Source organism: Otolemur garnettii, unplaced genomic scaffold, assembly GCF_000181295.1.
Source record: "Otolemur garnettii isolate 467f Iridium unplaced genomic scaffold, OtoGar3 scaffold00004, whole genome shotgun sequence".
In the NCBI taxonomy this organism is placed as follows: domain Eukaryota; kingdom Metazoa; phylum Chordata; class Mammalia; order Primates; family Galagidae; genus Otolemur; species Otolemur garnettii.
The window spans coordinates 6,184,541-6,199,308 of record NW_003852399.1 but is presented as its reverse complement, the minus strand read 5'-3'; the positions used below and the strand labels follow the sequence as shown (position 1 = coordinate 6,199,308).

Genomic DNA, 14,768 nt, shown 5'->3' with positions numbered 1-14,768 from the left:
TACTTTGTGGTATTGTGTTACAGCAGCAATAGAAAACTTAATGCAAAGTCTTACAGCTTCCACCTGGTCCCCTTGGAGCATTTTCACTGGGAACCAAGACCTACCATCTAAGTATTACCACCATTCTGAGATTGTCATGGTTGTGGAGCCATATATCTCTGCTTGGGTCAACAGTTCCAGACATGTAAATAAACACATCTTGGACCTTCTGACCAGCCCATCAATCATTTGAAGTTTATGGAATGACCTCTGTAGATACCACATGAAACAGCATCCAGCTGAGTCCTGCCTATATTACGGATCCACAAAATCATGAGATACAATACAGTGCTTATTTTAAGTCATACACAACTCTGGACATCAAGTTATATGTAAGTGATGATTAAAGATTGTTAAATAGCACATAGCTGTTTTACAATGAAAAAAAAACCCTCTATTTCATTATCTGTCTTCTAATAGCAGCAAGCCCTGGTAATAAGGCCACTCCAAGATACCCTGTAACTATAAGAATTCAGAACTAAACTTGCTGGAATATAATGCTATAATTAGGTTCTTTCCATACTGGTAAAACAACTGATTGCAGCAAAGTTTTATGTAACCTTTCTAGGCCAAGATACACAAGCTCTCAGCTTATTAGAGGTTTCTCATTCCTCTTGCCTCAATCCATACTGCGTATCCTCATTCTTGTTCTTCCTCTCTTGCTGGGCCTAGACAGGATATACTTCCCTTATTGTTCTTTTGCTATCTCTTTTTTTGTTTATTATAATTTTTTTTATTAAATAATAGCTGCATATCTTAATTTAGAGTATGAAATGTTTTTCTTGTTCTTTTTCTAATTCCTTTTGAATAAAAGCCAACATTATTCCTAATCCATCCTGGAGGCTAAGAGCTTAAAAGAATTCCTACTTTCTAACATAATCAGACCAATGGGCTGAAAAAAAAATGGGAATAATCTTGTTAAAGCTCCAAGATTCCTAGCAGGAAGAACTCCATAACAAATTTATTTTTAAGTATTCTAGATATCAAACTTAATATCAGCTCTTTTTCATTTTGTCAAAGCCCGCTTATGTTACATGGCAAGTACTCAAAGCTCTTCATCCTACTTTAAAGTAAGCAATCACAAAAAGGGGAGGGGGGAGGCCCCTACAAGATTAAAGTTTAGAGTTATATTGTTAACATTTACAAATGTAGATAAATGGTAAAAGCAAAATTAAAAGTACACAATTACCACTTACACAGAGACCTCTATAGATACCAAAGATAAGAAAGTTCGCAAGCTAATTAAAATCTAATGCTGATAGAAAAACTGTTCACCTCAGTATATTTCTTATTTGCTATGTGTAAAAAGAATCTCATTTTTTAAATATATTAACTACATATTTAGAAAAAAATATTTCTAAGAAGTTCCTTTTTTCTAAAGTATATCTTGCATTGCACCTCCTCAATACAACACTTGTGTGGAAGTCAACCTTTAAGAAGGTCCCCAAGGACTCCCACTTTTGGTAGTCACACTGTATAGTAAGTACTCTTCCACAATGTATCAGGGCAAAAGAGGATAGACTATCACTTTTAAGACTGGGTTATAATGGGCAGTGCCTGTAGCACAGTGGATACAAGGCCAGCCACATACACTGAGGCTGGTAGGTTCGAACCCAGCCCCAGCCAGCTAAAAACAACAATGACAACTGCAACAAAAAATAGCCAGATATTGTGGCAGGTGCCTGTAGTCCTAGCTACTTAGGAGGCTGAGGCAAGAGAATCGTTTAAGCCCAAGAGTGAAGTTTCTGTGAGCTGTGACACCACAGCACTCTATTGAGGGCAACATCGTGAGACTCTATTTAAAAAAAAAAAAAAAGACTGGGTAATAAAAGACTGTGGCTTCCTGCACAGGGTGAGGTGGCTCACACCTGTATTTCTTGTACTCTGGGAGGCCAAGACCAGTGGACTGCATGAGTTCATAGGTTCAAGACCAGCCTTAGCAAGAGTGAGAACCCTGTCTCTAAAAATACCCGGGAGTTGTGATGGGCACCTGTAGTCCCAGCTACTCCGGAGGCTGAGGCAAGAGGATCACTTGACTCCAGAAGTTTGAGGTTGCTGTGAGCTATGACTCCACAGCACTCTACCTAGGGGAACAAGAGTAAGACTCTGTCTCAAAAAAAGAGTGTGGATTCCAGCTTAGATGCTCATGCATGCTCTAACTCTTGCTCTTGAAACTCAGACATTCAGGCAACCCTGTGGAGAGGACCACATGTAAAGAATTTGAGACTTCCAGCCTATGAGTAAGCCTTCTTAGAAATGGACTCGCTAGACCCCATTGGGACTGAAGATGATGCATCCCCAGCTAAAAGCTTAATTTCAACTCTACTGAGGACTTAGAAATACTGAACTAGACAGCTCCAGGACTTCTGAGCCTCAGAAATTGTGAATTTATACATGCTTGTTTTAAGACACTTGTGCTTTAGGATAATTTGTTATACCATAAATAGATAAATGATACAATGAGCTTTGTCCATCTTTCAAAACCAAAATTTTTAAAAATCTTGGCTAACTAAAAGGTAACTGTAATGTCAGCTTCCAGTACTACTTGTAAAAACATGAACCAACTGTCGCAACCCGTTGGGCTCCTATGGCCTTGGGTCTCATTAGCGCAGGAAGACAACCAACAATGTACTATCAGCAGAATATGGCCTGTTTTGGGAAAAGAAAGATTAGATTGAGCAGGTAAATGGAAAGCACAACATCAGCTTCTTTAAAACTGGGAAGGAAATCAGTGCATAATTTAAAAACCACATGCCCTATTTAACTATGATAAAGGGCATTCCACAAAGTCCACTTTATCTGTTACAAACTGGTTCTAAAACTTTATCTCATCACAGACTATATCACATGCCTAATGATAGAAAGACATGTAAGAAAGATAAGGGCAAAAACACCAAATTTCAACAGTGGACTGCACTGCCATATCAAAGCATGGATGATTTTTCTTCATGAAGTTTTCATACCAAAGCCAAAACATTTCATTAGATCATACAAGTACCCTGTCCAAGGACACATATTATTACCTATAATAAGAAACAGCCCATTTAGCAGAAAATTACTTTCATTAAAAAGTATACTTAACACACACACATTTTGTACATTAGTTGTGTATGTGAAAATATTATTCAGAAAGCAACAATAAGCCAGGCATGGTTGTTCATGCCTGTAACCCTAGCACTTGGGAGACCAAGGTGGGTGGATTGCCTGAGCTCCCAGGTTCGAGACCAATCTGAGCCAGAGCAAGATTCATCTCTAAAAATAGCCAGGAGTTGTGGCAGGCGCCTGTTGTCCCAGCTATTTGGGAGATTGAGGCAAGAGAATCACTTGAGCCCAAGAGTTTGAGATTGCTGTGAGCTATGATGCCAGGGCTACAAAGACTTTGTACTGAGGACTACAAAGATTCTGTCTCAAAAAAAAAAAAAAAGGCAACAATAACATAAAAACGTGGGAGTTTTTCATTTGTCTGGGGGGGGGGAATGTTGATTTCAGTATGAAATATGCATTCCCCATACGCATTTCCTTTTAAGCTCAATGGTTAATGAATGAGGTAATATCCTAAGTGATGATTCTAGTTAATTCCACAAAACTGTACATACTGATATTGAAAACAATAAATGAACACCAGCACTTACTAAGAATTGAAGCAGCAGCATCTGTGCCATTTGATTCAAAGTGCAATAAGTTAGTCATCAACATGGTCAAAAATAGCTGATTTAATTTTTGACATTCTTTAACTTACAAACAGGAGAGATAAGCATTTGACTACCATTATTTCCTATATCCTTGCTTGTTTCCCCTGAATGAACAAGACAATTTAAATTACTAACTTCTCTATCCAGTAAGTTACATAATTAAGTTTGCTAATGATCTACAGTGACTAAAGTTTTTAGGTCCTTTCCAGAATATGTGAAAATATATTAAATTAAAAAATATTATCTTCACTGGAAAATGTGGCATTCCTACTGCTGGTGCATACAAAACCAACAATGTATGTGATAAATTTATCCGGTCATATTCAGGACATGCTTTTCAAGAACTGCTGTAAGACTATAGTCACAGGGCCCTCCAATCTTGTAACATATTGACAATGCACAATTTTCAAGAAATTACTTTAAAAAGGCAAAAATGTGTGTTCAAATAGTCTTGCCAATGGAAAAAGATTTGAAAACTAACGTTCTAGTTTATGACTGTCTATAATGTTTCCAAAGATGCACATTTTTAGAGTTGAGTATCGTAAAACCACATACTGAAGGCACACATAGATTACAACTGTTATTATTCTATTATAATTTCATACAACATGATTACATATTTAATAACTGAACTGACTATGATGCTACATTTTCCTGTAAAAGCATTGTGGGTAGACAATGTCTGGAATCAATCACTCAATACTATAAATTCGTCCACAATTCCCTGCACTGAGGGAAAAACTGGGTAAAAGGTCCCCACAAGTTTTTAAAGTAGTTCAGACAAGTCATGCTTACATGAGGCAGATAATACTTTTCTCCATTCCTGCACACAGGCCAAAGATACACTTTCAAGTACCTCTGGCCAATCAAATGCCATGTTCCAAATCAATGTGTTCTAAATGTAGGAATCTATGGGTGTTTATGTACCTACCAATTTGGGGGGGGTCAATAAACTTTTTTAAAACTTTCAAACACAACAGAATGTAATACAAGTTGAAGCAATGTATTTTGTTTATATAACAGAATTTAAATGGCAGAAATATTTTCAGTCGTTTGCTCCTTTCATCCGTTTGATTTTCTGAACTTTTAATCTTTCTACCTAGACTCAAATTCTGACCTACCACATTCTGCACTTGTCTTAAAAATAGGATTTTAATATGTTAGCTTAAAAATAGCTTTGTTTTCACCGTTCCAAACTACTTTTGAGAAGTATGCTCTTGATGGTAGAGCCACGGATTCAAAACAATTAATAACAATAATAATAATAATACCTTCTTATTTATTCCATTCTTCCAACCTCCGGAGAAACAAGAACTGGACTTTAACTTGAACCTGTTTTCTTTTCATTTTCCAGGAAAATGTTTCCTCCAGGTGCTTACATTAATACAACCAGAGATGTTTGGAAACAGCATCCCTGCCTTGGGAAGCTACACCCCTTCTTTTGGCCTCCCAACACCTTCGTTGGATAACCCTTAAAGAAAGTTTCTTCCTTCCTGCCTATCGGGTTGGCAGCACTTTCTCGGATCGGGCACAGCATGCCACCTGCAAGGGTGCACGCCGCCTGTTCGCAAGACAGCAGCAAGGGCTCGGGACAGGAGGGCGGGGGTCGGCGGCACGCGGCCAATGAAAAGAAAATCCTAATTGGCATTTTTAAGCTGAAGCTCCGGATTCTGAGGCTGGGGACCAACCAGCCAAGGCGCTGACCCCAGCTGCGCGGCACCATCCGCGCCTGTCCTACCTGCCTCGGAGACACTCCGGAGGCAGAAAGTCCCCCCAGTCCGCAGTCGTCCCAAGCGCGGGGCCAGGCGGGCAAGGGAGGGGGGCGGGTGGGGCAGCAGAGGGGGGTCCGAGGCCGAGGGTCGGGGAGGGCTCCCGTGCGCTGGCGGCGAGGGGGGGGGGCCGCCGGGGCCCCCGGGCTTGCCCCACCCGTCCCCGTACCTTGGGCGATGGCAATAGACTCGAAGCGGTGCAGCTCCTTGAGCAGGCAGCTCCTTTCGGTGGAGTGCAGGCTGTAGATGAAATCGCGCGCGCCCTGCGCCGTGTTTAGCGCCTCCATGGGCTCCTTCTTGGGGTGGGTGCCCAGCAGCCGGGGCCCGGCGGGGGCCGCGAGCGCCAGCAGCCCCCGCCCGCAGCAGCACCAGGACAGCGGGTGGGGCGAGGCGGCCGGGCCCGACCGCAGGCTGCGCGCGGTCCGGCCCCTCAGCAGCGGCAGCAGGCGGGACATGGCGAGCTGAAGAGCGGTGACCCCGCGGCAGTCTGGGCGGGCGACTTCTGGCGAGGCTGAGCAGAGAAGGAGCTGGGCTCAGCCCGACCCCGCCCCGAGGTCCTCCCGACCCGCAGCCGAGGCGCCGAGCACCATGCACTCCGCGGGCCCGCGCGCTGTCACCTCCTCTTCCGTTCCCCTTTCCTTTCCAAAGACCCGCGACGGTTCCAGAGCCTCCGACGAGGAAAACTTTCTCTGAGCCGGCCGGGCCCCGAGAGCTGCAGGGGAGGGCGGGCGGGTGGTGCGGGCGGGCGGGCGCCTCCCGGCTGAGGAGGAGCGGCGCGGTCGGGCGGGATCAGCGAGCGTCTGTGTCTGTCAGTCTGCTGTTCCAGAGGGATGAGTCAGCCAAGCGCCGCCCTCCTCCGGCGCCGCCCTCTTCTCCCGCCGGCTTTCTCACCCTCGTGCCTCCCCACGTCTCCACTCCGTAGGGTTCCAGAGCTCTCAAAGCCGTCGCGCTCTCGGCCACAGCCGCCGCCGCTACCCCTAGCGGCAGTGGAAGGGGTAGGGAGGCGGGGCGTGAGCAGGCCTGCGCAGGCGCAGTCCTCAGGGGGCGGGGCGCGGCACACGCGTCCCCACCCCCACTGGAGCGTGAAGGTGGAGGAAGAGGGGTACTTACCTGATATGTTGGCCTCCGCAGCCGCTAACTCCACGCTTGGGGTAGGGAGAAAGCTTTGGAACCCGGGCTCGGCCGCATAGAGCACCTGCCCCTCGGACCACACCTGGAGCTCGTTCTGTAAGGTGTCCAGGTGCGGCCCCGCTTGCCTGGCTTTGAACTGGCGCTGAGCTGCTCTGTCGCCCAAAGCTTATGGGGTCTCGACGCTCGGCTCAAGAATGAAGCGCCCGGGCTGTGCCCCTTGCTGGGTCAGCGCCAGCGGCGGCCTCGGCCAGACGTCCAGCTCTGAGGCTCCCGGGAGAAGGTGAAGCCAGTTTTACTCCTCCCCAGGAAGGAGTGCCTGAGACTGACACTTTGACACGGAAAACCGTCCTCCCGTTTCTGATGCCAGCGAGGATGAAAATTGTTAATGCTAGAGCTGGAGACAGAAGTGTCACAGACTTCTCTGGGTGGTTGCTTGTGATCCCCCCCAAAGTCAAAGAGGAAAGAATTCTGCCATTCTCCGTGACTTCCACGTGTCCAGATCCTAAGCATCTTTCAAGGCCCAGGTCAAAGGGGCCCCTGCTTCATTAAGCTTTCCCTGATCTCTTTCTAAGGGAGCTCTCCGCTTTACTTCAACCTGTTTAATGACACTTAGTCACTCTGTCTTAGAGAACAAATCCACTTAGAGAATAAATCTGCTCAAGTGTAGTCAAGATCTAAATCCCATCCTTATCCACTGCTACAGCCAGCCAGAACTTTGTAGTAAATGTGTTGTATGTCAGTATGATATGTAACTGTGAGTAAAGGGAATGTTACCACTAAAACCTATTTCTCTAACTCTGGTTCTCAAAGTGTGTCGCCCAGCTTGTTAGACACGGGAAATTGTGGACCTCACCCCCAAACCTGAATCAGAACCCGGGCTTGGACGCAATTATCTGGGTTTTAACAAACCCTCCAGGTAACAATGATACATAAAGAAAATTGAGAATCACTGCTGTAATTTAAACAATGCTGGGTTTGTTTTTGTTGTTGTTATTGTTTGTTTTTTGTTGATTCAGGGCAATGCCTCTATGGTGTAATGGCAATTAAGAATGCTCTTTGTTTATATAACATAATGTTAAGGTTAAATTGTAGAAAACAAAAAAAGTTATGTATTAAATGCTATGTTTTGAATGAATCCCCCAAAATGTATATGCTAAAAGTTAATCACTGGTGTGAAAATATTCAGAGGTAGGGCCTCTGGGGAGGGAGTAAATTGTGAGGATAGAACCCTCACAAATAGGATAACACCTTTATAAAAGTCCAAGGGAGCGGCCTCCCTTTACCCTTCCATCTCATCTACCATGTGAGGACACAGCATACTAGGCACCATCTTAGAAGCAGAGACCGGGGCCCTCACTGGACACCAAATCTTCCAGTGGTTTGATCGTAGACTTCCCAGCCTCTAGAACAAGAGAAATAAATTCCAAATATTTATAATTTTAAAAAATAATAATGCTGTTTATGGACAATGAAAGCTTTGTGAGTGCAGACGCTTTATCTCTCTTGCCTCCTAGTGAGCCCTGGGAAGCCTCTGCAGGGTTAGTTCAGCCTGTTTCTTGGGATTACCACCCCACCTGCCCACAAGATCCCTTCCTCTAAGAGGGATTCTGATTCACTGGGCCTGGGGTGGTGCCTAGGAAGTGAAGTTTGAAAAAGCTCTTCAGTAAAAACCTCTTCCCAATAGCCTCTAAGATAGTAGCCTGTGGACTCCAGAGACAGATTGCTGAAAACTTAGTCCCTGGATCAACTGTTTAGTTGTTAGTGATAGATTGTTACAGTAGTGATCCAAAATGGATTACACCCTCTGTAACAATAAGAAACAAATGTAGAAACAAGTAGCTTATGAGACATGTTACAAGTAGAATAAATGAATATGGGTTGAACATAGATTTAAAAAGATGGAACAGGGCCAGACACAGTGGCTCTCACCTGTAATCCTAACACCTTGGGAGGTGGAAGCCCATGGATTGCCTGAACTCAGGAGTTCAAGACCAGCCTGAGCAAGAGTGAGACTCCGTCTCTACTAAAAATAGCCAGGAATTGTGGCAGGTGCCTGTAGTTACTCTGGAGGCTGAGGAAAGAGGATTGCTTGACCCCAAGAGTTAGAGGTTGCTGTGAGCTATGATGCCACAGTACTCAACCCAGGGCAACAGAGTGAAACTCTGTCTCAAAGAAAAAGAAAAGATGAAACAGAGTGGAGAGGGATAAGACATATGAACGTTGCATAAAACAGAATTTAGACATTATGGTCCTTGAGCCATTAAATAACTTTAATCCTAAAGTTATTACCCTATCTCTTCCCCCTTCTGTTTTATGTTGGTTGGTAAACCGTTGAGGTGACTATTGCTGCTCTTTCTGTGACCATGTGATCTCGAAACTCAGTGGTTTAAATAGCCAGTTTATTTTGCTCCTGAGTTTGTGGCTCAGAAATTTGGGAAGGACATGCTCAGGCAATTCTTTTCACGAATCTCTTAGGCCAGTGGTTCTCAACCTTCCTAATGCCGTGACCCCTTAATGCAGTTCCTCATGTTGTGGTGACCCCCAACCATAAAATTATTTTCATTGCTACTTCATAAGTGTAATTTTGCTACTGGTATGAATCATAATGTAAATATCTAATATACAGGATGATCTTAGATGACCCCTGTGAAAGGGTCATTCGACCCCCAAAGGGGTTGCGACCCACAGGTTGAGAACCACTATCTTAGGCAGTGGCAATCAGATGTCAGTGCTGGTACTGTCATTTGAAGGTTCAGCTGGGCTGGACATCCAAGGTAGCTCACTGGCATGGTTGAAAGTTGATGCTGTCAGCTGGCTGGCTGGAAACTCCAATGGGGCTGTGAACCAGAACACCTTCACACAGGCACTCTAGCCTGGTGAACTTCTCACCTGTAGCTGGTTTCTCCAAAGTGAATGTCTGAAAAGAACTCATCTCATGGCCTTTTCTACCTATCCTTGGAGGTCACTCAGCATCACTTCCACTATATTTTATTGGGCATAATGAACAACTAATCTGGATTGAACCAATCCAGATTCAAGGAAGGGGATATAAGCCCCAACTCTCAATGGGAGTAATGACAAAGAACTTGAGGATGTGTTTTAAAAGTGCTATATAAACAATGTGATACAGGCTTATTAATTTGGTCTATAAGACCAAATTTTTGTGACTTAAGAAACAACCTTTCCAGTAGTATGCTTGGAGGCTACCATTGCATTAAGGTAATATTCTACATGACATTTGCTGTCTTGGAATCCAGATGGTACATGAAGGAGTCTGAGATATCCTGCTGGAAAGACCAAACGCAGGAGGAGGCCTCAGCTAACAACTGCCTGCTAACTCACATGCATGAGGCCATCTTGGACCACCCAGCCCCAGTCAAGCCCCAGATAACAGCATTGCAAAGTGATTGAAAGCATTAGCTCTAGACCTACACTCCCTGAATTTCAGTCCATATGCTACCATTTATTAGCTATATAGCCTTGGACTAACAAATCAACCTTTCTATGGTTGTTCATCTGTTTGATGGGAATGAGGACTCAGTTTGCCTGTCTGTGAAATGGAGACGAGGGCATCTGCTTTATACAGTTATAGTGAAACCAAATAAATTAGCACACAGAAAGCATTTAAAAGAGTACCTGAAACACAACTACTCAATAAATATTAACTGTTACTTATCTAAATCCCCATGGACCTCTCAAGCACCTAGGATTATGTCTTTGGACTTCATTTGGAAAATACCCTCTGGCTGTCTTTTAATACATAGGTATATATCAATCAGATGCCCTATCCACTTCCTTCTCTGAACACCTGACTATCCCAAATATGAATAAATGGAAGAGAGGAGGAGGAGGAGGATTTGGAGTCTGTTTGTGGCACTGTAGAAAAGTGAAGGATAAGGCCAGTCTTGATGTAGGTGGCAAAGGGGAGGATTTGAGGAAATATGAAGAGTGCTGAAGAGGTGGCACTAGCAGGCTGGAGAGGGTTACAAAATGGAAGATTGGCATGGAGGGCCCAGAGGCAAATTTGGTCTGGGCTCATCCCAGTCTGCTTTTCACTTTTAAGATGACAAACATCGTGCCTCAGTTAATAATCACAGTTCTCCGCCTCATGAAAAATTGCTGCTGATGCATCAGTCCACGGTTAGCTGCATCATAGAACCACTCTCCAGATTCCTGGCATTTCTGCTGCTGGCAGGGCACAAAGTTGCTTGCACCTACGATTTATGATATGTTATGCACCCAGCTACTGCCTTCCACTTTAAAATTCTTGAAAATGTTGCATTACTTAGTAGAACGTTTAATCATGTCTTCTGCCCACACTTTTTGCAATTTAGTTGTGCTTTTCATCTATCACGTTGCTTGACTTTATTCTTGTTTTGTTTGTTTTGTTTTGTCTTGTTTTGAGATAGGGTTTCACTTTGTCACTCTCGGTAGAGTGCTATGGCATCATAGCTCACCACAACCTCAAGCTCTTGAGCTCAAGCAATCCTCTTGCCTCAGCCTCCCAAGTAGCTGGGACTACAGGCACCCACTACAATGCCTGCCTATTTTTAGAGATGAGGGTTCTCACTTTTGCTTAGGCTGGTCTTGAACTCCTGAGCTCAAGTGATCTACCCACCTAAGCCACAAGTGTTAGCCACTGTACCCCACTCTCTTGACTTTATTCTGACCCCCAAAGGCCTCTACTCTATCAAGGCTGTGGCAAATATATTGCTGCTTCATGAGAAAACCACAAAATCATATTAGAAAAATTAAAGAATATTTAAATAAGTGGAGAGAAATGCCTATTCAAGTTTGGAGAACTCAGTAGTACAGTGGCTCACACCTATAATCCCAGCACTTTGGGAGGCTGAGGCAGGAGGATGGCTTGAGGCCAGGAATTTCAAACCAGCCTGGGCAACATAGTGAGACCCCACATCTACAAAATTTAAAAAATTAGCCAAGTGTGGTGATGCACACCTATAGTCCCAGCTACCATACTGAGGAGGCTGAGGCAAGAGAATCACTTGAGCCCAGGAGTTTGAGGTTGCTGTAAACCAGGCATCCTCAAACCATGGCCCACAGGCCACATGCAGCCCTCCTAGGACATTTATCCGGCCCACCTGGTGTTTTTGCCGCCACTGCCTATCCTGCTTAGCAGCCAACTCGTCCTAGGGCCTACAGTCTGGCCCTCCAACAATCTGAGGGACAGTGAACTGGCCCCCTGTTTAAAAAGTTTGAGAACCCCTGCCTATGATCACACCACTGTACTCCAGAGTGAGACCATGTCTCTTAAAAGATGTTTGTCCTCTCCAAATGTGTTAGGGTTCTCCAGAGAGACACAACAAATAGGATATGTGGATATATATACAGAAAGAGAATTATTATGCAGAATTGGCTCACATGATTATGGATGCTGAGACATCCCACTGTTAGTAGGTAGGAAAGTGAGATATGAGCAGAGGAGGTACAGAACAGGGCGTGTAAATAAGCAGGATACACACCCCGAGATAAGTGTCACAAAATGTTAGCATAAGAAAAGTGAGGCATGAGCAGAAAACAACGAAAGCAAACAACATAAACCAATGGGATGCTGAGTAAGAGAACATACTGTAATGTACATCAACAAGGTAAGGGTGACCACAACTATGGCAGGAAACATAACGGAAACAATACAGGGCACGTTATACAGGCCAAGTTTCCTGTCCCCGGTCGGCTTTGGACACAACACATTTGGGCCTAACTATATCGGGTGGAAAACTCACCCACCCAACAGCAGGTAGGAGACAATATTCCCATAGGTCAAGAAAAACAAAAAAAGGAGATAATGTCACAAAGCAGAGAAGGCCAAATGAGAGAAAGGGACGACACGAGACCCCAGAGCCCCTTTCTGCTGGTATGTATGGCTGTTCCTACCCAACGCTCCCCTCCCCCACCTTCTGAAGTGTATAATCACTTGCTAATCTTTCTTGGCAGTCAGCCTCCATGTCTGGACGTGTACTGGCTTAATGCACGTTGCCGCTTTCCCCTTCAAAATGGTCTCTTGCTTTCATTCTTCAATTGCAAGAAGGCAAAAACAGAGGAGTTCAGCAGCCAGTAAGACCATGATCTGCTATCTGCAAGCAGAAGGCCCAGGAAAGCTGGTGGTGTAATTCAATACAAGCCTGAAGGCCTGAGAACCAAGGGACAGAAGGGGTGATCTCCTAGTTCAAGTCCAAAGGCCTGAAAACCAGGGGCACCGATGTCCAAGGCTAAGAGCAGATAGATGCCCCAGCTCAAGCACAGCATACTCATCCTTCTGCTGCTTCTTGTTTCCAGTCTGGCCTTCCACTATGTGCACCTACATTGGTGAGGGCGATCTTTCTTATTGAGTCTACCAATTCATATAGTAATCTCTTCCCTCACAGGCACACCCAGAAAGAATGTTTTACCAGCTATTGGGGAGAACTTAGCCCAGTGAAATAGACACATGAAATTAACCATTACACTAAACTAATCTGTAAATTCAATGCAATCTCAATCAAAACCCAAGCTGGATTTGTGTATCTATACATGCATGTACAGAAATTGTCCAACCAATAACTAAAATTCATATTGAAATGCAAATAGGTATAGCACACCAGAAATAGCATGCCCCATCTCCAGCTCAAATCCTAACTCTAACATCTACTAACTATGTCAATTTGGACATGTTGCTCATCACTCTGAGCCTTGATTTTTTTGATTTTTGTTTTGATTAGATTTTTCTTAAAATCTACCCCACAGAATCATGAGATAAAATGAGACGATATACATAAAAAATATAACAAATACCTAACATGAAGTAGATGCTGAACAAATGGTAGGTAGTATTAATAGTCATCAAGATTTAAAAATTCGTATCAGTGAAATTAATGTTAGTGGTAAACAGTATACTTAGAAAGACTTACGGAATTTTATTTTATTTTTATTTTTATTTTTTGAGACAGAGCCTCAAGCTGTCACCCTGGGTAGAATGCTGTGGTGTCATCATAGCTCACAGCAACCTCCAACTCTTGGGCTCAAGCAAATCTCTTGCCTCAGTGTTTTTCTATTTTTAGTAGAGCCAGGGGTCTTGCTTTTTGCTCAGGCTGGTCTCAAACTCATGAGCTCAAGCATACCACCTTCCTTGGCCTCCCAGAGTGCTAAAATTATAGGCATGAGCCACTGTATCTGGCCTTACATAATTTTAAAATTGAAAGAAAGAATCCAACTAGAGTCTCTATTTTTTCAACTTTCCTTCACTCTCCAGCCATCTAGTTGTCCCATTTCCAAGGAACAAGTCTGGATATTTAAATATGGGAGTCTTCAGCATCCAGGTATCTTTTAAAACTATAAAGTGGTCAAGTTCCCATTGGGGTAAGGATAGAGATGATGAGAGGTTGGAAGAGGAAGCAGCCAGGTAGGAGAAAACCAGAGAATGGGGGTGTTTACTGTCCTCCATTGTATCACTAGAGGTCCTGGAGAGATGTAATTAATACTGGTCATTTTTGTTGCTGAAATATTGGATGATTCTCATACCTTTCTTCTTTGCATATCTCTCTTGCCTGTATCGTTTACGGTAAGTGTATAGAATTTAAACAAAAACAAAAAAAGGAAATTTGGAATGCTTTGTGGTATCAAAACATCCTGAGAAATCCTAAATAAATCCCAAAGGAATGATCTCCTTTTTTGGATCCTTTGCAGTCTGCTATACGAGTCATTCATCACTGCTTCTCATCATCCTCTCTGGGACAATGCCAATCACATGGCAAGAAATAATATCACATGAAAAAGGATGAGAAATATCAGAAAGGGGCTATCTATTGAAGCTGAAGACACCTGTGCTCAAGGTGATATTCCATGAGGCTCATATTTATCTGCCCATAATGTCACATCTATATGAAACATTTATACTAACACCTACTGCAGCAAGACTGCAACTGTCCCACACCCAACATGAAGGCCACATATGTGCAAATACACACACACACATACATGCATGTACAAACACGTATACACACACACACCCCTACCTGACTCTTTTGAGGCAATATTTTGCAACTTTTTCCCCCTCCCAGGCTCACTTTTGTGTTTGAGGTTGAACAGGGATTTGATTAGGGTAAATATAAACAAGCCTATGAAATACCTTCTCTTCAAA

General features: G+C 43.7%; 1 protein-coding gene across 1 annotated transcript in view; it reads right to left on the bottom strand.

The window, feature by feature from the left end:
• Positions 1-6,184, bottom strand: part of TMEM65 (transmembrane protein 65) — a 54,147-nt gene extending 47,963 nt beyond the window's left edge. The window contains exon 1 of the mRNA XM_003782356.2: positions 5,670-6,184. Within this exon, the coding sequence (XP_003782404.1) occupies positions 5,670-5,955 (286 nt within the window). The 5' untranslated portion in view covers positions 5,956-6,184. The remainder of the gene's footprint in view (positions 1-5,669) is intronic.
• Between the last annotated feature and the right edge of the window lie 8,584 nt (positions 6,185-14,768).